This window comes from Molothrus aeneus, chromosome 3 (genome assembly GCF_037042795.1).
Source record: "Molothrus aeneus isolate 106 chromosome 3, BPBGC_Maene_1.0, whole genome shotgun sequence".
NCBI lineage: Eukaryota > Metazoa > Chordata > Aves > Passeriformes > Icteridae > Molothrus > Molothrus aeneus.
Window position 1 is genome coordinate 31,584,377 of NC_089648.1, and position 25,292 is coordinate 31,609,668.

General features: G+C 40.3%; 1 protein-coding gene across 1 annotated transcript in view; it reads left to right on the forward strand.

Moving 5' to 3' along the window:
• Nucleotides 1-25,292, forward strand: part of KIF26B (kinesin family member 26B) — a 277,322-nt gene that overhangs the window by 66,061 nt on the left and 185,969 nt on the right. Inside the window, exon 3 of the mRNA XM_066546619.1 lies at nucleotides 19,937-20,470. Within this exon, the coding sequence (XP_066402716.1) occupies nucleotides 19,937-20,470 (534 nt within the window). The remainder of the gene's footprint in view (nucleotides 1-19,936; nucleotides 20,471-25,292) is intronic.

The following is a 25,292-nucleotide window of genomic DNA, read 5'->3' on the forward strand; positions in this document are numbered from 1 at the left end:
TCTTGGTGATGTTTTTCAAAGTGAAGAAATGGTCTGAAAATTGTAGGGTGAGATTCTAAACTCAAAGAAAGTGACATGGTCTGTGGAGTTTATCTGGTTGTAGGCTGATTCATAAAGTTTAACCCATGCTCCTTTTCAAACTGTCTGTGGAAGTGAGAAGTGTAGTTTTTCTTTTATGCCGTATTATTTTGTGACATTTTCTCAGAATTTGTGAATACTTTTCTTTTCCTTGTATTACCTGTGACCTTCCCTCTGCATGAACACTCTCTAATGAACACTAATGAACACTCTCTGAAGTGTTCATTAGGAGTGTCCCTACTTCTGGGAGAATACAAGCAAAGCTAGTCAAAGCAAAGTCTTTGCCCTTGTGTTTAGGGAATTTCAGGATGTTTGTACTAGGAATCCATGTAAATAAATCACCAGCAACAATTATGCTTTTTCAGTGGATAAAATGACTTGGATTGTATTTCAGTATTTTAGCCCTGCTAAACTACATGCAGTATAATGCTTAGTCAAACCACTTGATGTATTTAGGGTATTTTTATAGCCAGTGAAGGAAGGCACAGTCCTCAAAAGGTGACTTCACCAACTCAGACACTCTTAAAGGTGACCTGTTTTCCTCCTTTAACTGTAATGTGTATTTAGGCTCAAATGATGTCAGAGTATCCCATCTTTTTATATGGCTTTATGATGCTGTCCAAATGCTGTTCAGATATGAACTGAATTGAAATCTTTTGCATCATATTCTCTTTTCATGCCTTTGGATATATTGCTGTGTCAGTGAGGAACTGTCAATACTCTTGGTTTTGTCTTTTTGAAGTATGTGTAATTGTCAGCTTTTCAGAATATGTTGATGTTGTGGTACAGAACTATGAAAGTCACAAAAAATTCAACTGCACTTGTAACTGTGTCCCAAAGTCTGCCAAGTGTGTGGACTCTTGTAATTTAAAGATCTGGTTCTCTGATTCCACATGGATTCCCAAGACAAAAAGTGTGCTTGCACCAGCCAAAACCAGTTCCAGGTATTTGTCTTTTAGTAGCATTAATAAAATCTTATCTCTGAAGTAGTTGTACTTGTCATTGAGAGATCTCTAAATGAGGGATCCTGACCTTATCACAGATTCCAGGTCAGGAAGGCTAATGTTTTCTATGCTGCACTTTTTATGTGATGAATGAGCCTTTCCTTGGTCAATAAAGTTTCACTTTGCTGACTATTTTGATTTTCTTTTCCATTTGTTTCAACTGCCTGCATAAATTCCATTTGCACTGGCTTCTCATCAGGTTGAGTTTTTGGTCTTGGGCTAACAGCCTGCTTTGTAAGATGTGCTAAGTCTTATGGTGGATGGAGAAAAGTGGAAATCTCATCAGCTCACTAAGGGAGTCTTGGTAGGGGGGGAAAAAATTAATATACTCCTTCCACTCATGCTAGTGCTAGTTGATCTGCTGCCTGGGCAGATCTGGCTTTCAGGTGGGGAGTAACTGCTTCTAGTTTTGTGTTTGGTATCATCTCCCTCTATGCCCTCATGGCTGGGCTTTAGTCACTTGTCAAACACAGTGATGATCTGTATTGTAACAGATAGGAGAAGGACTTGTTGTGTACCCTTGCTCGTCTGTGGGTTTGTGAGACAACTTTAGGGAGGTCAAAGCAGAAAACAAATTTATTTTTTCTTAATTCTGAGTGCTAGTCCAGTAGAGGAAATAGAAGAATTTGAGTGGTATCTGTTAGCTAGTCTGTACTGCATGGAACATAGCTTGGGGGGCATAAATTTGTACCTTGAGTTTTTGTGTATACCATGAAGATTTAAATTAGCCTTAAAAGGTGAAATGTGTAAAGAAATGTGCAATGCACAGGAACCTTAGGTCTGATGCATTTCTGCTATTGCAGAAGCATTTCTGCTACTGCTCAAGCCTAGCTCCTTGGCAATGCAACCTGTTCTCCCCTCTGTGCAATGACTTCCAGTGAAACAGTGCCAAACTTGGAGTGTTCAGTGAGTGGGCTTAGCTTAACTGAACTATTAATTAAAATTCTGGAGTAGAAACTGAATATCCAAGACTAGTCAGAATGAAATTACAAAAGTGCATATTTTTGATTGAAATATAGCCCTTGTGCACCTAGCTTGAGGCTGAGTCTCAGTAGAATTCACTGCAAATTTCCCTGTACCCTGTTTCACATACAAAATAATTTCTTTGATTTGGTTTTCTCTAGCTGAATATATTGTGATTTGTGTGGCCGACGACTGTTGGTCTAAGCACCTGGCATGTCAAAAGAAGTGTTCATACTCTATTTTATTTGCTTCTCCATCTGGAGAGAAGATGAAAACTAACAGTTTAATTTTAGAGCTGAAAGATGATTGCATACTGTAGTGGTGAGTGGAGTAGAATTCAGGCAGAGCAAAATGTCCAAATATCCACTTTCATAATGTCTGCTCACTGGCGTTTGTGTTTCACTTCAGTCAACACCCTCCATCTAATAATGTTTCTCCACCATACCTAAAAAAATATCTGTTAAATCTTCTTTACATGCACAGCTAAGCTGGCAGGATGTTGGTTAGTAAAAGTTAAAATTTTGAGCAGTAGCTCTTTCAAAGTTAGACCTTTTCAAATTATGCCTCAGTTGAGAGGTGATCTTCAAAGTAGCTAATGAATAAGTGGATGCTGAAGAAAAAAAACAACTGACTTGATGGTATTAATTTGCTCAGCTATTTGGTCAAAGGTTGCTTATGGAAGGAAAACATGGTCAAAGACAATGTTCCAGAAACTTGTTTTTCTGTTTGCTCCTTTTGAAAGGGGAAAATAAAATGCTCCAATAACCCAATTTTTCTTTATTTAAGCTTCTCTAATTTTAAATGAGACCACTATTTTCACAATTTTTCAGAGGCAGCGGAAAAGGGATTTAATTCTCGGCACGCAGTGATCTTCTAGCATTTCCTTCACGGTAACTGCTGTGTGCTGTGTTTGCTGATAGTTGTTTGAAGTGCCATATACAAAGAAATCCTATGTTTTATAGAAGGACTTCTTTTTAATTAAAAAAAGGCTGCAAAGAAAGTAAAGTTGTTGCATATCTTTGCAGTACTTATAGAAGAGCGAGGAGTAAAGGAAAACTTTGGGACTGTGTGTGGAGGGAAAATGGAAAGATGCAGTCCTGAAATTCAGTACTAATGGAATTAGTGTGAGCAAGACCAGGCCCTGAGTGTTTTAAAGGATATACAGCAGTTTAAAGAGCTAAAGACCTGCTCTTGTTTTCTGACTGCAGTAAAAGTTGTTTATCATTAGAGGCAAAAAATTGGACTCCTTCTTGCTCTTGCAAGATTTAGTTTCTTTTGGTTAGTGTTTTACATTAAAAAATCAAATGTGTTTCAAATTAGGGTAATTTGAGGTTTTGGATAGGAGCTCTCTAATAAACATAATCAAGAGAAGATGTTCCATGGAGTAAGTTGCATAATATCTGGGTTTGTAACTGTGTTTTACTTCCCCATCTGCCCCACCCAACCAATACCAGAAGAGTTTACATTTATTTTTAGCTTTACAGGGTTTCTATTTTATTTTTTCTACTCACATATCACAGTGGTATCTTGACTTCTGCAAAGTTCCAGGCAGCTGGAAACCCTGGGGAACTCAAAGGGGCAGGAGAGTGTTGGGGGAGGATGGCAGGCAAGGGAGAGGGGTCGGTTCAGCACCCACAGCTCTTCATCTGCATGGTGCCTCTGTGCTCTCCAAGAGCAGAATTGAGAGGGTGGTATTGCAAACATCTGAAAACTGAATTTTGTACTGGCATCAAAGCTCCGTGGTCCAAGTCAGGGAGCTCTTCATCTGTGACCAGGGTGTTGTGGGTCTGCAGCCTACACCATGTTTGTTGGCCAAGCTTTTGTACAGCTCTGTGGTAGCTGTGGCACACATTTCCCTCACACGGGATTTTTCTGCACATAGGAGTGCTGTGATACTATTTAAAATTGTCATCTGGGCTGTTTCTTATACTATTTACTTCTGTTTTTAGACTTGTTTTAAAATTAAATACAGGCAAAGGGACAAAATTTCTGTAAGTTATTGCACACTCACAAAGCCATTATGGCTCAAATAAGTCCCTTTACAGCCTTGTTTGGTTACATGAAGAAGCACTGGGTTGCAGACTACTGACTTTACCCTAAAAAATTCTTTCTGTATTAGACATTGCTCATAGTGACTTAGGCAACCTGTTTCATGGATTTATCTCATGAATGATGTGCTAAAGCTGCAAATGAGTTGTGACATAGGAATCACTTTCCTGAGATGAGACCTAAAGACATTTTAATGCATTACATCAAGAATAGGCTTAAGACTTAAGGCAGTGTCCCAAATCTGTCAGCAGGTCCATAGTTGCTTCCCACCCAGGCAGAGCATGTCCCAGGGCTGCAGGGCACTGTTCTGCACATTTGCTCCTGCTTTGCAGTGTGCCACAATGTATTTGACAGTAGACTTGATCATTCGAGTTCTGAGCCCAGTTTGTACATGTACAGTAGGTGATTTCTGCTCTGTCACTGTAAAGGAAGCCTGAGGATTACCTCATCTGAGGAAGTAAGGGAGAAGGACTTTCAAAAGTGGTTGCTGTGTAATGGGTGTGTACAAAGATGGGGAATCTCTAGCAATCATGTCCCAGATGGTGGCTTGAACATCTGTTCTGCCAGGTACTGTAGCCCGCTCAGATCTGGATTGCTCCAAAAGAAATGAGGAAAAATGTCAGGAGTTTCCATCTGAACATCAGGAAACACTTTCACCATGCAGGTGATGAAGCACTGATTCCAGTCAGTGCCCAAAGAGGTTGTGGAGACCATTTGAGATGTTCAAAATCTGTTTGGACCAGACCTGATCCTTGGCAGTCTGTTTTAGGTGGTCCTGCTTGGTCAGGGAGGTTGTATAGAGATCACCTCCAGGGGTCCCTTCCAAACTCAGCTGTTCTGTGATGCTGTTTCTTTGCCTCTCTTACTGAAGTGTCTGCAGGTACTCTTGGATCAGCCAGAACTGGGGACCTGGGCAAGTGCAGTATATGAAGTTCATGGTTTTGCAATTTCTGTTTGGGACTGACTTTGCAAGAAGTGGTCAGAATTATTTATTCATTGCGTTGCAGACTTTGTCTTGAAGTTAAAAATGCTTTTAGATGTCATTGAGAGAAATAACTTGGGCTGTCTTCAAACTTTTGAGATTTCTTTTTGTATTGCCCTCTGAGAGCTGACTTTATATGCTATTAAATAGCAAAGGCACTTTTCTGTGTAGATTTTTTAAAAATACCAACATGAGCATGAGGAAACTAGCCATAACAAAGTTCAGGACAGAGGCATTTGAGTGCTTATTTGTGTGGAAGAGGGCTGCAAACACCTTATGTGTCTGATATGTCTGGCATTGCTGCCAAGTACAAGTGTGAAACCAATTTCGTACAGAGCCTGGCTGGGAACAGGGGCAGAAGGTTGGGTGGGGAATGAGAGGTTCACATCTGTTGTGGAAGATGGTGTAGAATGTTCTAGCTGTGCAGGTATAATTCTCCCTAGAAATAAAATGAACTTAGTAAGTGGTGTATTCAATGTTTATTTTTAAAAAAAGCCATAAGAACTCTGAATATATACATACATGTGTCAGATTTCATTAGTTATATTTGCACTGGATACCAACTGATGTCTCTATAAGCCTTCCCTTTTCCATGTCCCTTAAGTTTTGCATAATAAATTCAGAAAATGCTACAGAAGTGGATTCCAGAAAAGGTCTCTGGTGAAATTTTGTGAGCATGCCAGAAAACATTCTGTGGATGGTAACTTGGGAGAGTAAGTTAAATTATAATACTAAATGCAGGGTTTAGTTGAGAACATGAAAAGCATTTAAAATTAGGGGAGGGAGGGGGAGTTGAACTTCCCAGTAACTCCAGACTGCCAGTCCCTTTGGTAATCAGTGGTCCTCAATGGGGCCTCTGTAAACATTAATAAAACAAAAAGATCCCAGTGTTGTAGTATCACATCTGCAAAACCCTAGAAGACCTTATATGTAGCTTGTATAGTGTTGATGATAAAATAAGTTCAGACAGATACTGTGAGCTGGAGCCACAGTTCTTCGTATTAATATCAAACTGTACAAATGGCTGCAAAGATAGCTAAAATGTTTGTAATTAAAAATGTCAAATGATTTGATTGTGCAGTGCAACTATGTATCCATGGGTGACAAAAAATCTACTCCACGTTATAACCTGGTAGGTGGAGCCACTGTATGTTTCCGAAGTGGTCTGTTGGCATGTAGGAATCAGGTCCTTGCATGCAGCTTCCAGCTTGCAAATGCAGTTTGTTCTTCCTATGGGACACAGCTCGTGCTCTTGCTAGCTTGAGTACTGCAGTATTCTAGGGTCCTTCTGCCTGTGTTACTTGCTCATAAGAAAAAGTAAATACAAACTAAGAGTGAATTATTGCAGGGCAGTCTCTAACTTTTGCTGAGGTCCTGAGTAGAAGGGCTGACAATGGACAATCTGTTTCATTTTTGTAGTATATGAATTACTTGGTGGCTGCTTCTTTCTCTTTTTCTCTTTTCCCATCTGCTGCAGTTAGCTGGATTTTGGGGCCACAAGAGATGGCTGCTCAGCAGCACACCTTCTGCAAGAACCATAGAGACTGTCTTATCTTGCCATGCATGAAGGTGGACAATGCAGTTTCTGAGGAGATGGAGATTTCAAACCCTAGAAGGCTTCTCTGCTGAGTGGTGTGGCCTAAAGGGTGCAGCTGTGTGGAGAGAATGGTCCAGCTGCCTCAGCAGTCTGGGAGGATCTAATGAGCCTGGCAGAATAGCTCTGGAGCTTAGAACTGCGATAAACAACCTCATGCTTGGCAGCTTTTCTTTGCAAGGTTGTTTGCTTCCCTGCCAGGTGTCACTGCTCAAGAGTCCCTGCTGCTCCTCATGGTTTATCTAAGGGCTGTAGGCACCATGGTCTGGGAGATTCAGACACTGCTGTGGGACCTGGCCGCAAATTCTTCATATGGCTTTGGGAATCTGGCCTAAAACCACAGTGGCACCTCTAATCATTGCTGATCTGCTCAGGCTCCTTCAGCCCCCTCTCAGTCTTATCTCCACCTCAGTCCAGCTCTTCTGCTCCAGCACTAGGAATAGAAATAGTGGGATTTGATGCTAATTCAAATTATGCTCCTTAGCTAATTCATTATGCTCCTTAGCTTGTGCCTCATCTCTTTCAGAGAAGAATAATCTCTGATGGGAACTGTCTGGGTCTGCCTGGGTCAGGAGAAGTGAAGTTCTATATGAGAGATAAATAGAGACTAGTAGTAAAATGAGAATCAAGCTCTGGAAATGAAACTAAGGAAAATAAGGTAATGCAGTGGTAGGAGAGTTTTCTCACAATTGTTTTCTTTCTGTAGCTCTCAGCTATTCAGACAAAAAAAAATTAAGCCAGTAAAATAACAACTCCTTGTTTCCCCTTCCCTGCACTGTTTTCCTTGAAGCATCTTTCTCAGATGATGTTAACACTATTGCCTTTGTTTAGTTTTGCTTTTTTTTTAAAATCTAAATCCAGATGTCAGTTTGTCAATAAATAACAAAAAAAAAAGATTTTTTTCCAGGTTGCATGAATTATATGTATGTAGATTTTAAAATGTGTTTACTTAATCAGTGGTTGCTGAAATTCATAGAAAGTACTTTAAGAGGCCATTGGGTTACTCTGCTGATTGTAAATGATTTTTATTTAAGATATGTCTAGATTTTCTTTAATTGGGTTTGTTTCTGAATCTAAGTAATGGGGAAATGTGGAGCTTGATTTAGAGAGTTACTCTGTAGATTAATTGTGGGAGGTGCCCTTGGGGAGAGAGAAGAGCGGTGTCATAGTGGCAATGATTGTTTCTAGAACTATTAGCTTTGTTCATTCAGATATAATTCCCATTTCCCTATTGATAATGCTGTGACTGGGTGCACAAGAAGTCCTGTATTAGTCTGAAGCCACGATCACTGTCTTTTTATCTTTACAAAAGTTGAAATCCATACTGCTCCTCACTGGTTAGAGAGATTTTCATCTGAAACTGTAACTTGAGGTACACTGTATTTTTGTTTAAGGCTGGCTAATGTTACCAGCCTCAACTGGAAGTTTTTTCCCCTCCTATTTTGTTTTTGTGTGTGGCTCACTTGGGGACTATTTGGAAAAAGATTTGTAATCTTAGCCTTCATCAGACCACACAAGTCAAGAGGCTGATCCCCTCTTGGGCTTGTCAGCAGTCAGCTTAATCAGGACAGAGCGTGAGCTGTGGTGGGAATGGGTTGGACATGTTTGCAGCCCACACTTGTAGATCGGTGTCAAGGGGGGCCAGCAACACTGAGCTCTTTGGCAGTGAGGGCTCATTATGTGCCTGTCCCCTGTGGTCCCTCAGCAAGGGCTTGAGGCTTCTGTTCCCAGTGAATGGATGTGGGGAGGGGGGTGCTTGGCCTCCTTCAGCTGTGAATGCTTTCATTGAGACCTTGGTGAGAACTCTTTCCAGCTGAGCCCCGTTGCATCCTTCACCATTTGAATTGCTTGGGACTTTGTGAGGGTGCAGAGGATGGGGATACAGGCTGTGGCAGCCTGGGGTTTCACAGTGTGAGTAATTTTGAACAAACCCAGTAGTTCTTCACTGAAACAATGCCTTCTTTTTTAGTTTGTGTTGTTATTTTTTAACAGGTGACAACAACAGGAGGTTATTAGCTGTACTCCAAAGCTCTCCTAATCTGTCTGTAAAGATATATATTGAAATAGAGCACTTACCAGCCTGGAAAAGCACAGTGGTAAATGTTGCTTGCTTCTGGCTGTGAGTGTTCAGAAGCAGCAGTGGTCTCAGGGGGCTGTCTGTGGCCCACATGATCATATTGTACCCTATACCTACTTAGGTTGGCTTCATGAAGGCTTCTTCTATACCCACCTCACCAGAAGCCTGGCAGCCAAGATGGGCTCATCAGCCTCTGGACCCAAGCTGGTACCTTCCCTCAGGGCAACCTTATACCACACAGCTGTGTCAGCTTGGGTCAGTGCTGGTGCAGTAGGTGCCTTCTGGATCATTTGGTATAGAAGCAGCCAAATGCAGGTTCTGCAAAAGCCATGGTGAGTGGAGTTGGAGCTCTCTTCTTGTCATGTAAAGACACACTCAGCAGCCTGACAGCTCCTATCCTGACCACAGCTTCTTGTCTTCCCCACACATCTTCCTGCACTCACCAGCCCCTCAAAGCCAGACTCTATCACCTCCTCTTGGCACAAAATACCAAAACCTGTGCAATTCCTGCCTCAGCAGACGCAGGCAGAGTCTGCTGAATTGGAGCTGAAGCATATGCTGAAGTATACACGAGTTTATAGTTTGGGTAGAAAGTCACACACTGACATAGTGTAATGAAATTTAGCAGGTATGTTTGCATCAGACTTAAGAAAAACAGGCTGTGTGTCATAACACACTTTCTGCCGTGTGTGTTGGCATGGCTGAACAGTGCAGCTACCCCAAGGCTGGAGAAAAGAGCTTTGCCTGGAGAAAAGGTGTCCTGTGCATGGCAGTGTGTCCTCATGCTGTTTGTAAGGGAGTCTCGACAGAGTTACTCAGTTTGCCCTGAGAGTAGTTCAGAGTCCTGTTACTTTTAGGAGTTTCTTCAGGATTTTGGGTTTTTTTCTCTTTCTTCCCCTTGGCATATTGCAAATATTTATACTGTGCTAATAAAATATAAGCTGATCTTGCAACTGGAGTGGAAATCTGAAAACAACTTTGCTCATGAAATTATTCCCAGCTGAGAAGCTGAGGTGTGCTCCTGCCTCTTGCCCTGTATCCTAGGTGGAGTAAATATTCTTTCATGGCTGCTCTAATGCTTTTAGATTTGGCTGCATGGAAGTTAGGGGCAAATAACACCCTCAAAGGTAGATTTTAATTTTTCTGGTGCATTTCTGTTTGTTTTCATATATCTGTAATATTTTATGCAAGCATAAAAATGGTATCAATATATCTAAACTGATGTATATGAGAAATCTGTACAATATGATGAGATCAGAAGTGATAAAGGTGTACATACATTTATGAATTTCACTTCCAAAGAGAAGTTTTTGATGTTAAACCTAATTTTAGGTGTTCCAGGGATCTCAGACAGTAGTTATTCATGTGCACAAAATAAATTAAGCAAAACCACAATTAAACTATTTGATAACTAGATCATTAACAAGGTCTTAATATAACTGTGGTAATGGAACAACTATAAATACAAAACTATATCTGGTTACTGTCTGGTATTACATCAAAGCTGAGGAGCTTTCACAAGCAAACATAACTCACTGAGGTATGTAAAACTCTTGGAATTAAATTTCACTGGGTTGCACTGGGATTTTTCTTTTCTCAGTTCACAGTATCAATAAAACAAACCCAAGTGCTAATAAAAAAAATAACAAATAATAATATATACACCCAAAGTAGTGGGTATAGTGTCAATTAACCTGAGTTGGGGTTTGTGTGCAGAGTGAGGTGGGGTGTCACAGCAGAGGGGCAGGAGAAGGGTTGGAGGGTTACCTGCAGGGTTTGGGTGCTGTGCACCTGATAAGCCTGGTGAGCCTGAGGCTGGACTCCAAAAGGCTGTGCAAGCCAGGAAGGGAGCATGGCCATTGTATTGCTGGCAGGAAAGGAACAGAATGGTGGAGCTTTTCCCTCTCTGAGGTAAAAAGGGGATTTCCAACAGGCTGAGTCACTGAAAGGTAGTTTGTTCTTGGGCATGATGAGAGTTTGCAGAGTCCTGATGCAGAGGGACAGAACCGCTCTTCTGTGGGTGAATGGCTTGGGGTGAGAAGGAGGTGATACTGATACCAGGCCAAATGTTGCTGAAGGGGAAAGATTTGGCAGTGAGACTGTGAGAGCCTGTATGGCTAGACAGCAGGGGAATGTGGCTGCCGGTGGAGCAAGTGCCTGTCAGTACCTGTATGTGGCCACTATTTAGAGCAGCAGCCCACTGCAGGCTGGTATGTGTCAGGGAGGATGTTTCAGACAGGTGGTGTCAAACCTCAGTGTTGCTTACAGGATGCTCTCATGCAGCTTCTGTCCTTCCAAAATACATAGCAAAGTAGCATAAAGTCCTTTGGGAAAGCAGGATGGCATAGAAATCATTGATAGGAAAGTTGTGATCTTCCTTCTAGGTCAGCAATTGTTTACCCCATCAACAGACCTTCAAATTGCGTGTGTCAGAAATTAGGAGAAAAAAATTCTTTCAAAGGTCGTTGCCTTGATTTCTTATCTCTCCCTCCTTCATCCCCTTCCATCCTCGCCATCAGCTTCAAGTAGGTATTTTGTCTCTTTCTTCTGTAGTCTAAAGGACTGTACAGTCATCTTAGGACAGTTCTCAGAATCTCAAGATCCCTCCAGCTTTCTCTAGGCCTAGTTGCTTGATCCTGGGTGCATTCCCATGAGGGAACTAACTTCCAAAGGAGGCGTGTAACAGCTCTGTGAGTATTGAGTTGCATGTTTAGCTCAGTTGAGATAAAAGCTGATGGAAGTCCCCAGTCAACAATATTAGTGTGAGATGTGACTGCCACTGAGTGGTAGGAGCAGGCTTGTGTGCAGCTTGGAATGCTTTGCATGTACAAGAATTTGAGAACCAGTTCAGAGAGGAGACTCATTCCTATTTCCAAATTACATATTCTTAGCAATGTTATCTATCTAATGTGAAGCTGAAACAGAAGAGGCAAATACATTTCAGTTTTTCATGTGCTTCTGACTGTGGATGTGCATGGGAGAGGCTTCATCATTACTGTTGTCGTCTCCTTTCCCAGTGGTCAGGAACAATATTTTTTTTCTTGTTTCCTAGGTGGCACGCAGATAAGCTCCATCTGATTTGAATAAAGTGGGCAGAAATTTACTTCTACTTGCTGAGATTAAGATTTCATGGGTTGTTTGGTGTTTTCATGTTCAAGGACATGAAAGAAGATCAGTTTAAAGTGTAAATTTCAAATGGCCCTGTTAAACTGCAACTCTTCAGGTTTTAACTGTCCGTGGTGAGTTCTGTACTAAGACTTGCAATGCTCTAAATTCTAATCAATCTGTATCCTTAACATTCCCAACTCCTCTCCAGTCAAGCTGAGATGGGCAGAAATCTGATAGCAGCAGAAAAGAAACTGCGAAAGAGAACCTGAAGGAGTGTTGCTTGAGGAGAGCATATTCAAGATGAATGAAAGGTAGCTTTACTGCACCTCATTGGAACCTCAGTGTGAAGTTGACAGAATGGTAATATTCTTCCCAAAAGTCAAGTGAATTAAACAGAAGAACACAATAACCCAAAATGAAAAGGAAATTTTGCAAAGGCAAAGTTCTTTACACATTGTATAAGCCACCAAGAAATCTATCAATCTATTAACTTTTTTCTTTATTTTGGTTATCTCTTCCCTTCCAAAACAGTGGTCTTGCATGCAATTTAAAGATAATAATGTTCCTCAGGGAGGCAAGAAAAGCATAAGAGTGAACTGCATAAATGGTTTAAAAAAGCAGGATACAACATTTAGCTGAAGAGGAGCAAAAGGTTTTGGTTCTCTCATGCCTGTCAATTGTAGATGTGCTGAAGCTGAATAGATTTGTTTACAAAATTTTACATATTGAATAGTTCTTTTGAGATTGCTAAATCATTGAATAAACCCCACAATAATATTTCTAATGATTGTTTGCTTAAAATTAAACATCCTTATGTTTAAAAAGCAGTTACAAGTGGTTTTAGCTTGCCACAAACCTCTTTTAAATCAAGGGAACAGTAAGCATATAGGTGTCACGATTACTGTCCTGACTTTCTCATTTAGTTACCCCTCTTCAGGTGTGACAGCTTTTTGAGAAGTCACTGTTACTGTGTCAATATTGGCTCGGTGCTGGCATTTGTTAAAGATCTCTAATGCTTTCCTCTCAGGAAAAGCAAGCTGAAGTTTGAAAATTTGGGTATGTGCCAGAACAAGAATTGCTACTGTAGCCTGGTTACTCGAAGAGGTTCAAGTGATGTGGTGATTAGATGTTCATCAAGGCTTCTAATAATAGAGAGTTTTGAAAGAGACAAAGAAAAACTAATGTTATTCCAGTATTTTAGCATGTCTGGCCCATGTAATCATAGGTCAGTCATGCTTTATGCTTATCCCAGATGAGCTTGAAAGGGTGGGTAAAAGGATATCAACCACACAGAACAATGTCTTTGTGAATGGCATCCGAGGGATTTTATGGCAAAAAGGTATAATATCTGCCACTATGGTGAGGAGGGAGAATAACATTTGGTTAATAAGGCTAACAGTTTGTAAGCTCGTGAAAGCCTCTAGTCCTGACAATAGCTGGGTCAAATTTGTGGCTGGACCTCAGCTGTGTGAAGAGGTAGCAATAGCCACTGATTTCTGAGAGGTGACTGGAAACCTGCAAAAATGCTTCTGAAGTACATCTGGGCTCCATGCATGACACTAAATAGCTTATAGCAATGATGCACAGAAGTTCTAGGGGATCAAGGTGAACAATCAGTTGAACACAAGCTCATAGTGTGCTCTGGTGGCTAAGAAAGCAAATGCAATCTTTCCATATCCAGTCAGGAAAGCAGAATGCAAAGAAGGAGGAATAGAGCTGCTGCTTTTTCTAGTATAAGGGTTGAGGTTTCTGCAATTCTGAGTTTGTTTCTATTATTTGTCTATCAAAAGGGTGTTGACAAATACTGTCCTTTCAGCAACAGCTGAATTTGTCTGCCACATAACTGTAGAAGAATCTTCCCTCCAGGAGACCCTATTATGGTGTGGCTAGAGATGTAGCAGAGCTCTAGACAACTGCATAGCAGAGCTCTTTGGTCAAGACTTGGATTTGCACCACTGAATGTGTATTTAGATTTTCCTGCTGCTGTTTCATCTCTTCTTCCCAACCCAATTAAAAATCTGGCTGCTGCCTGGCTATTGAATGCTAACACAAACACCTGTGTGCCAGATGTGTACAGCTGTAAGTCCGTCAGTGCTGATCCATCAGCAGAGCCATGAACCAGTCCATGGAGCAATTAGAAAACACTTTTTTTTTTTTGTTTTTTTTTTTCTTCTCCTCTTTTTTCTGTCCCATTTTTAATCCTCCTGTTTTCCCAGGGTTTTCTGTCTTCTGCTTCCTGCTGCTGTGAGTTTGTAAGGTGAGCCCTGCTCAGACTTTCTGTCTCTTTCAGATAAGAAAACTGCCTAAACCAAATGAACACATTTTTCTGGCTGCAGAGTGGCTGGTTAATACTGACAAGTGTTGAATTATAGAAGTCCAAATGTCAGTTGTATGTGCCAGCTCAAGAAAAACACCTTGAAATACAAATGTTGTGAGGGTTACACCAGACAGGATTAAGACTTCATTTTTGAATTCCCCCTCTTTCTGAAAAGAACTGGTCTCCCAGATGTGTTTTGGAGATACTGACTGTAGTACTGGGTGTGCTCTCACTGCCTTTTTGAAACGAAAGGCTCAAGTCAGCAGCAGAATGTTCAAGTTTGACAGACAAGAATGGCAGTAGTTAAAGAGGTGAGGCATAATAATACTGCTGAGGTTTTACTGCAGTTGGTAAGAGAGCGCTTTTACAAGGGCTTTCTGGAAACAGGCTAATGTAAAAAGGCTTTTTCTTATTCTGCTATGCTTTCCTTATGATTACTCTCTCTACCATCCTTAACATGGAGTAACAGTGGGGAATGTTGCTGCTAGGGAAAGGAGAGAGAGTTTCCGGAGGAAGAGAGTGAAATATGTTCTTTTCTAGTAGAGGAGATGGTTTCATTTGCTCAGCTGGGAGTGATAATGGATGGCTTATTTGAAGGCGCCATGTTGGGTGTGAGGGGTGACTTCTGTGGCAGGGAGGGTAGGGAGTGTGGTCTTGCCCAGAGAAGGTGTCAGTTGCTGTGTACAGAGCAAAGAACAAGGGAGGCCACTTACTGCCCCCTTGGTCTGGCCCATGTGCAACCTTGGCTTTTACTTACCAGACAACCACTTGTGCTAGCGGAGATCCCAAATGAAATAATTCAGATGATTCAATCTTTACTGAATGAAGTGAACCGATTTTTATCCAAGAGCTTCCAGCTCAGTTTGATGGTGCAGTGCTGCTAATTTAGAGTAATAGTGTTTATCCTGTCATGCTTATTTGAAGAAAACCTCCCACTGACTTCAGTATATTTGGACTTAATTTGCTTTTACAGAAATGGTGCCATTGTAATCATGAGGAGCTGTTTTTTTCAACTGTTTGGGCTCTGGAATGCTACAAACAGAAAATCTCTCAAATGTAGCCTAGAAGATGATAGGATATGTTTAAGTTAGGATGCAAAGTCACTTGGACAATAACATAAGTGCCTATGAAAAATAAATTACAAGTATAATCTCTTTATTGAGCTGGAAAGTACACCCTCAAGAGAGAAAGGAGAATGGAGAAGATTTTTTCTTTTTTCTTTTTTTTTTTCTTTTTTCCTCCCTCCTCCTTTTTTCCTAAATAGAGAACACCTGTTGACTAACAGGATTGTGTTTAGAGCAGAGATGTTTGCACAGTCATGGAATAATATAGATATAGGTTTTTTTAATCTGGGTAAAGCTTCCCTCCTACTGAGGTTTCTCAATTAGTCCTTCTACACCCGGCCTGTGGAGTGGGAGAATCTGGAAAACTCCTTCCTGGGAAGAACTTTGATCATTGCTTTCCTCTACCTCCCCCCTTACCTTGTGTGATGGATTACATACCAGCAGTCATTTCTGCATGGACCCTTTCAGAAACAAAAGAACTCCATGAATCTTCTGTGAGCATCTTCAAGCAGAAGCTGGCCTCTGTGATTTAGTTAGTATTGACTGCTTTGTCTTTCTGTGAAGAGCAATGAGTAATATTGGTATTGAAGAACACAATTTGTACAAGAAGGTCTTGAGATCCATTGTATATTTGCTTTTTCTCTGAGGTAAAGATGTAAGGCTACCACGTCTAACTTGCATAGGCTGTCATTGACCAAATAAAATACAGTTATGTATGAAATCTTAGTGAGTATAACCTATGTTAGTATCTGCCTGCTGTGTGCTTGCAGAAGAGTAGGATGTGTGTGAGGTATTTGTATATGAATCTATGATCAACTAGATTCCTTGTAACATGTAAAAGTGCAGGTTGTTCATTTTATTTCTTGTCTGTCTCTGTGTCCACAAGCTGAGCTTGTCCTGCTTTCATTGTGTCTCCTTGTGAGCTTTGTGTAAATGTATGTGTGAAACAGAGGGTGCTTCATGCTGGAAGTGGTTGTTTGCTTTCTCTCTTGAGGAAGATGGGCTCTAAGCTGGGTGGCAGGAAGGAAAGGATTTATTCTCTTTGTCATCTGCTTTCCTAGTGATGGAGTTAGAACACTCTGAACACTATACAACAAGGTGCAGATTTATGAAGGGGTATGGAAGAGGTGGAGAAATCTTCTGCATTACCTTGTCATACAGTAATCATGCAGTTCCTTTTCTCCCATGAAGTCAGGACTGCATTTACCCTGGTTGAGCTGTGTCCTTCAGTATTTCTTAACTAGTGGCCATTCTCTGTGTATGTTTTCACTGGGTATAACAAGAATTCCTCAGTTCACCTATGATAGGTCTCTAACATACAAAATTTCCTTCCATCTTCTTTCTTTCCCATCTGGGTTTTTAGTTCAGGAGCAAAGATGAGAGATTAGTCACTATCTTGGTGTTTACTTGACCTTGAGGACTCAAAGGTAATGTGAAAAGGCTTCTTGCATAATAGCTCAGTGTGCACTCTGTTTAGCTTGCTGCTTGCCTCGTGCATTTATGCAATGCTCTGTGTTGTGGCAGATCTCCTGAAGCTTTCAGACCTCTTACATGCCTTCATTTGTTTATTATAGGAATAGGAGTTTACAGTAATGCTGTTTATACTAAAGTTGGGTGAACCCAACATTGCAGCCAGAAGAGAAACCATCATGAACCTTTGCCCTGAACTCAAAGCAAACTCTCTTGTGATTTTTAAAGTTCTGTTTCAGTTTTCAGTGTCACTATGCTTTGTTCCATCAGGACTGGAAATGAGTGCCAAAATATAAATGGTATTTTCAGTGTCAACCTCAGATTTCAGGAGCAAATCTGCTCCTGTGCCAGGGAGTGTGGAGTTTCTTAGACCTCACATGTTTCACTGGAGACTGTAACCTTTTTCAGCTCCTGCTGCTCTGTGCAGCTGGCTCAAAGTGCTTATCCAGTGAGGCTTGCCCATCACTTTTGTATGGGACCAGATATTGAACTGATAAGGATTCCTGGGGGAATGTGTGCAGATGATTGTTTGCAGATGAAATACTGAAACAGCAAGTGTAGTGTGTCTGCTCTTCGAGCAAGGGTATAGGGGTTGTTCAGCTGTGGCCTCTTCCCTGCTAGATATTTTGTAAGGCTGTCAGCCACTTCTGTGAAATTATAGTAGAGCTGCCTAGTGCAGAATAAGGAAGTAAACTCTCTAGACTCTATCAGTTTTGTTTTGAGAACAAACTGTGACTAATGTCCTTCTGGAAGCTGAGTTTATCCAAATTCATTTGCTGTCCCATAGACTTTTCTGTTTCATATCCCAGGTTTGGATCCAGTATTGAGCTATCCATCTAGTAGATTATGATAGATTAGTAGGGACAATCTTGGGAGTAATCAATTCAGGTTGTGCCTGTTTCTTCTTTCTGCTCCTGAGGAGGAACAGTCTGCCTTCTTCTCTCCTTCCCTCTCTCTCTGTGTTTATTGTTGTATCACAGAATGATCTGATGTTTGTTTTAACACTGAGATGAAGCTGAATTCACTGCTGTCCAGCACTCTTTAAAGTTGGTGTGCTACTTGAATATTTATATCATGCTGACATTTGCTTATGTTAGAGAAGGCTTTATTTCCTTGGAATATTTATCACAGTATCTAGAAATTTCCATGTTCCAACTGCTGCTGGATCTGAATGTTGTATATAATTACCTGGGGCCATGCCCAGTTGCTTTGGGGAAGTTAACTTTCAAAGAACAGCAACCACCTCTGTGGCACTTGCTAGCTGAAGGAAGAGCTGGCAAGGATTTTTCTTGCACTGATGTGGAGCAGCCTGAAAAGAAGACTCATACCTCACTTCAGCTATATAGGCAGCTTTGTCTAGCTCATTATGGGGAAAACAGAGAGTCATTTCCTGGCACACCTGGCATCATGGACTGGATGCCTATATCTGATGTGATCTGTTGACCTAGTTATAGTCTGGGATGGAAAATGTGATTTGACATCTTTTGCATCCTGTTTTTTCCCCCTGATTTCCACTGGTCCCTTTCCTGAAGGTTAATGGGGAAGGGTTGGTGCAGAATCCAGTTCCTGCCTTCCTGACACACTTTGATGCTCTGACCCCCTTTGTGTGTGGAATAGAAATGACCAGCTTGAGGCTTGATCAGACCTCAGCCTCCTGTTGTTTCCCATCAGCTTATATGACTCTCCTGGGCTTCTGTGGCTGGAACTGCTCTTTTGCTGCTGTGCATAAGGAGGCTCTGTGATTTATGAATCAATTAATCACTGCATGCTGAGGAGCTGTTCACGGTAGTTAAACAGTGAAAATAAAATGCTTGAGTCTATAATAAAGACGGATCATAATGAATATGACCCTCTACCAATGAATTCTCTCCCTCCTTATATTATACCCCCTATCCACTTTCCCAGCACAGCCAAACTATCAAGACATGAAATTTGTCTATCTCAATGCATGGGGTTCATCAAATTACTTAATTACTTGATAAGAGTGCTGTCTATTTGTGGGTTGTTTTCCCTTACACAGACATGCACTCTCTGATTTTGCTGCTAAAGCTGTTAAAGCCACAAAGATGAAGAGAAAAAGATTCTGATACTCTTGATTTAAAAACTTTTTGACTACTCATAAAAAAAAATCCACCAGTAAGTCTCTAAAAATTAGGGAGGGGCAGGTGAAATCTGTCCTGCCTGATCTGTAAAACCACAGGAATGTGGTGTGAAAATTCCAAGAAATATTTCCATCAAATAACTGTCACTTTTTGCTCTGTGAACACATCATTGCTGTTTCTAAAACTGTGTGATGCTGTAAGAACCAGCCCAATTTGGTGACAAGCCTGCTTTAATATTGCTGTTTGGCTTCCCAATTTGCACTTCAGTGATGGCAGTCAGACCAGGGTTCATGTTGCCCTGTGGGCAGCACCACTGATGTTCAAATATCTACCCACGAGGTAAGGCTGTGAGACAAGAGGTTTAAACCTGATTATGTGGTTTTGCATCAGAACTATGCTTTTGGATAAGAAAATAATTCTTTACAGATTATTAACTCTATACATGTTGTATTTTTTAAAGAAAATTTTTACTTTGATGTTATCAGTAGATACCCGAAATAGTGCTAGAACTTTCATTAACAAAGAGGTTATTTTTTTTTTTTTGGCTGGAAAGTATGTTCTTGGTAAATGATTTGATCAGCTATCTATCTGTTTTGAATTCTAAAAAGCATTTTTGAGAGAGTGGTGGTACTTTTTATTTTTTTTTTTTGCTGTCTTTGAAGTGTTAAATTTATGTTGCAGAGTATTTCCTGGGTATTCTGAATACCAAAAGCTGAGGTTGATGAGTAGATGGATTTGTGAACCTTGCAACAAGTCCACTGGCTATAGTGGAGTTGCTCTTAATCTCACCTATGTAACTAAGAGCAGATTTCATTCAAGCCAGAAATTAGGTGCAGTGGTGTGAAGCAGGTTAATTCCTTTTCTCTGCCATGCATTGAAGCTTGCAGTGGATTTATAATATTTGCCACTTATCAGTAAAAGAATTTTTCCTTTCCAACACAATCCAGTTTCTCAATTTTGTTCAGCTCTGCTGCTGGCATATGTTGACTATATCTAATGGCCTTTGTTTGCATTCTAAGCTTATCTCATAAATTTGCTTTTGAAATGAAGTTATAATGTTTCACTGTGGTGACTGTGGTTAAACATTTCTCTCCTGTCCCCCCTTACCCTTCTCTGTTTGATTTTTAGGACCCAGGTTTCTCTTCGGTGATTCACGAGAAGCTCCAAGTTCCCAATACCATTCGTAAGGCGTGGAATGAGAAGGACAACAGATGTGATGTTTGTGCCACACACCTGAACCAGCTGAAGCAAGAGGCCATTCAGATGGTGCTGACCTTGGAGCAAGCTGCCAACTCAGAACACTACGATGCCTCACCAGGCTCTCCCCCGCCTCTCTCCAACGTCCCCACGCTGGTGAGCCCCCGGCACATGGGCAGCCTGCAGCCCAGGGACTGGGCGTATGTGCCTGCTCCTTACGCTCCATCCAACTACACAGGCTTTGTGGCCAACAAACACAGTGGAAAACCCAACAGTCTAGGAATTGGAAATGGGGTGGAGAAAAAAAATGGCTCTCCTGGACACCAAGCCAAGGTCAGCTTTCAAATGGCCACCAGCCCCAGCAATGGTAATGTTCTCAACTCGGTGGCTATTCAGGCCCACCAGTACCTTGATGGCACCTGGTCTTTGTCAAGGACGAATGGAGTCACTCTCTACCCGTACCAAGTAAGTATTTTCAAGTAACAGAACATACTTGTTCCCTTCCCTCTAGGCTGGCAGGGGCATACTAACACTGTTTGCTCCTTTGGGGTAGGAGTTGAGCCACCTGTGTAAGTGAGCACTAGCACAGGGAGTGCTGTAAATCACTGATAGAGGATTGAGCTGGGGGAGACACAGATCAAAAACAGTATTAAAGAGAATATCTTCTATGAATTCAGCTTTTACTGATAGCAGAACCAAGCTGTTGTTTTTAACGGCAGAGAACTAATCATACAGTATTTTCAATTATTTGCTCAACAGTCCTCACTCACTTTCGCTCAAGATACTCAGAGCAAGAGCTGGGAGCCAGCCACATTTGGTTACTCCCAAGAGTAGTGCACCAGTAATTTCTGAGCTGGTATTCAGGAAGGATCCGGATGATCTTTTATTCCATCCTCTGTGTATGTGATCATTTGGGTACATAGAGCAGGCACTAACTTCTCTGACATGCTTTAAGTTGCCTACATTCTTAATGCCAGTGGGTTCAATGGGTCCAGTAATCTCCAGATCCTAGCAGTTCTGGGAGGTTTTCATGTACTTTTCAGCATGTTCTTTTCCTCCTCTTTGGTCTGTTGTTTTCTAGCACACCATACCTGTAAGTACCTGTAGAACCCATCCACACCAGAGGGCACAGAAGAAGCTTTTTTTGTGTGACAGGAGGTGGGCTTCCTGACACGCCTAACTGCAGCTGGGGGGATTTTGAGAGTACCCAAGCACTTGCAGATTGTGACATACGCCTGTTCTTCACACAAAATGTCTCACAAATGTTCTCACAAATGTCCCAGTTAGCTTCCTTGGGCACGTAAATAACTTTGGAAGTTGGTCTTTCTACTAAATTATGAGCATATTGCAAGGTAGATCCCTAAATTAATATTTAACTTTTATTAGTATGACTAACTGATATTATAGCCAGAAAAAAAGCGATGTTATTCATAAGCATTAAGATATTGTCATGCACCAAAGCAAACTGGGTAAAACCAGAAATGAAGTACAGTTATTTTATCTGGAAAATATGTGACTTTATGCTTTTGTGGATTTATGCTCTACTGAACCTGAATCATTTTTGGGTAGGTCAGTATGTGATTATAGTTTTGATCTAAAAAAACCCCAAGTGATCTATGTTTCAGCTAAGAGAAAAAAAAAAACCTAAACAAAGAATGCACTTTAACAAATCTGAGTAACTGTTATTTGTATTGGGAAAATTATTTCCATTTTACTGCATTCACAATCTTTTAGGTTCATGTTCTGTGAAAATGTGGGTTTTATTTATTTTTTCTAATGTTTGAATTTCCTTGATGATTAATTTTGTCTTAAAAATATTCACTAAGACAAATCAAATATTCAGAATTGTCTAGACTGATTCTGTAGTTTGGGTCCAATTAAATTCAGGACTCTTCCCTACCCTTGATTTTCAATAACCTTGAAATAGAAAAGATTGCCTGCTCTCAAGATACTTCTCAGCCAAAAAAACCCCAAAGCCAACACAAGACCAACCAAAAGCCCCAACTAACAGCAAAATAAACAAAAAATTATGAACCAAAAAAAAATCCCCAACGAGCCTAGCAAGGCTGGTCTGTGTTAGAATATGTTGATTGTAAATTTCATATTTTCCTTTAAGATTCTATTCTCAAATGTTAAAATTCTCACTGTACTCAAGTTGCCACATTTAATTCTCCAGCTGAGAAATAATAATGATAGATTTTTTCCTTAAGCATGCTAAAAGGATTTTAGTGTTTGTTTACATAGTATCTGTGTTAGAGTGGGAATTAGTTGAGTAAGAAGAAAAACTTTGAAAAGTAATTTGTTTGTTATTTCAAATATTAGTAAGATGCAAGATTTTATTCTGCTTTTGTGTGCAGAAACCAATCTTACTTGCTACACATTTTCAAAACATTTTAGATCTCTGTCCCACATAGATACATTTTTGTTATGCACCTACAGTTGCAAAGATCTGCTGGGGAAGAGGATGAGGAAGATGGATCTGTTATCTCATCTTAATTAGAACCCTTCTTGATTTGGAGGTGAATTAAAAAAAGTGGTGCTAGCCTACTTACTTGTGAATGTCTGTATATTAATTAAGTTTTCTTGCCTTCCCTTAAGAATAGTGATTAGAAAAACTTCATTTTGTGTTAGCTAAGAGGAGTAGAAAATAATTTCTTGGGATAAAATGTCTTGCACTTCACACAGGGAAGAGCAGTACCCTTCCACATCATAATCTTGTTAAATAGATGTCCAGGGAGAAGTCAGTCTCATGGCTCTAGACTTAATGGCACCTGTGGTAGACATCTCCCATTGTAAATCAGCATTTGTTAGACAGTCTAGATAACTTGAAAGAAATGGTTGAGTACCTTGAAAACAGATTGTGATGTCTTCCTTAAAGTATAATGAAAAAAAAGAGAAAACATTAGTTTGAAAGTGATGTTCTGTGGCTCAGAATTGATTCACTTCAATTTTAAGCACCAAAAAGTATTCCTACAGCTTTTAGTTGCAGGATGTTACTCCTTTTTTAGTGTCTTCCCTTCCAGCCTGCCTAAAATTAGAACCTTGATATAGCAGTTAATTACTATTTTTGTTTGAGTTCCAGTAGAAAAACAATAAAAATAAATGAATATAAAAGGGAGTGTTGTGATATTGTAAAGCTCAACTGCTGCAGTAGTTTAGGACAAGTCTTAAATTCCACTATTCAATAAATTTTGCAGAAAGAGCACTTTCCAATGAGGACTAAGAAAAAGAAATCGGAATTTATTCATTACCAACTTTAGTAATGTATTATATGTTTAAAATCTGAAAAACAAATTGAAAGTGTACCAGATTTAACTGGCAATGCATGTCAGATCTAAAAACTTTCTAGTAATTTATTTCATGGATGCATTATTGGAGCTAGTGAATGGAGTCTCCTAAGAACATCAGAGGAAGAGCTGCTAAGAATTTTTTAGGCAAAACTGATCCCACCTGGAGACTGGGAGATAGTGTAGATGACCCCATTAGTCCCCCCTGCCCCTGTTTTATATTCTTCCATATTTATGCACTCCTTGAAACAGAAACAAAAATCTGGTTCTAAAGATCTGTGATGTCCCCTAGGCCTGACCCAAAGGGGACTGAATCAAATTTTGGTGGTAGGTACTTTTGCAAAATAGGGAATCAGAGGCAGGGAAATGGAATTGATTGGTCTCAAACAAAGAGTGTGGCCCATTACAACCCTTCTCTGGAAACAGGAATGCTGACATGGTCAGGGTAAAACTGACCTCTTTCTGTTTAATACATGTAGAAAAACACCAGCCAAAATTTGGCAGAATTTGATTGTCTGAAAATAGTTCTTTTTCTGTGCTGGTCAGCAGGTAGCGTTTGTATGTATGCCTCATGGATCCGACTCTTTTGACCCTTGTAAAGAGTTCTGTGGATCTCCCTACCTTTCAGAGGGATTTCAGTCCTTCCTTGCTCAGAGAAAACTCTTTTAAATTGTTGAGGTTTTACCTGAGAAGGGCTGTAATTATTTGTGCAGCTGCTGGTGTGAATTACAGGATACCACAGTGTTAAGTACACTTTTGTTAGTTACCAGTGATTACTGAACACTTCCAAAGAGAAAAAAACCCTCTGGGCCTGGGGTGCTAATGTAGGAATGAAAAGTCCAAATTCCTTCATGAAATTATTGCTTCTTGTCATTTTCATAGAGAATGCAATATTAATTTTAATGCATAACACTTTGAATACTTTATTATCACAAGCTGATAAAGTAGCTAAAACAAAAACACCACATTAAAGAATAAGATTTGAATCCTTAGGAGTTCAGACTGATTCAGGGTTTGCTTTCAAAGGGTAAGGAGTTGATAATAGTGACTAGATTAAGCTGGTTGCACTTTTTCTAGAGTCAAATCCCTCCAGTTTTTACTAAAATGTTAAATTACCTGCTTGGCTCTCATGTTGGTGTGCATTTAAACCAACAGCATGGTATTAACTTCATTATGGTGGTAGCCCAAGAACATAAAACAGTAGTCATTTCCTTGTCTTCTAGTTGCCCTCCTGGATCTGCACAAGAATCTTTCATTTCTTCAAGTAGATAATTTCAAAAGGCAAACAAAAGGAAATTTAGCAGAGTGTGTTTGGTAGATTTGAGTGACAGGAAGGTCAGAATGAGCCGAAGAACTGGAGAAAGTCAACAGTTCCAGGTCCAATTTAGACCATAAAAGGGAATGATGGGTAACAGAAAATGTGGAGGCTGATGTGGTGAGCACCTCCTGCTCCTGACCTGGAGGCTGTGAAGTTTGCTTTTTGTAAGCAACAAAACAGTGCACGTGAGGATTTGAGTAGGGGCATTGTGACCAGAACATATTCACAGAAAAAGTGTTCCTTTCTCCCCTGCACTTAAAAAGACTCTTTTGACCAAAAGTTTGGAAAATTGGATCTTAAACTACTGAGAGCCTCTTGGCTCCAGGCATAATGACCTCAAACCTATTCAAAATTATAAAAGGCTTTGTTTGTGTACAATTGATGAAAGCCTACAATATTGCTTTCTGTTACCTCTTTATGTATAACATGTGTTTAGAAGAACGGTTCTCTGAGAATGCACCAGCTTCTTCTGGAGCTTTGCTGTGATGAATGATTTGTTTGGAGTTTACTTAGGTCATGGCTGTCATATAACACATCAATTCATTCAGGCCCAGGCTTTTAAAAAGAAACTGGTAATGACTGGATTTGGGTGCAAGATAGAGAACCAATGCCTGTGCAGGAGGTATTGCCATCTAGGATTTTGATTCCAAGTTTTTTCCAAGCCTTTGCTGTATAATTTATT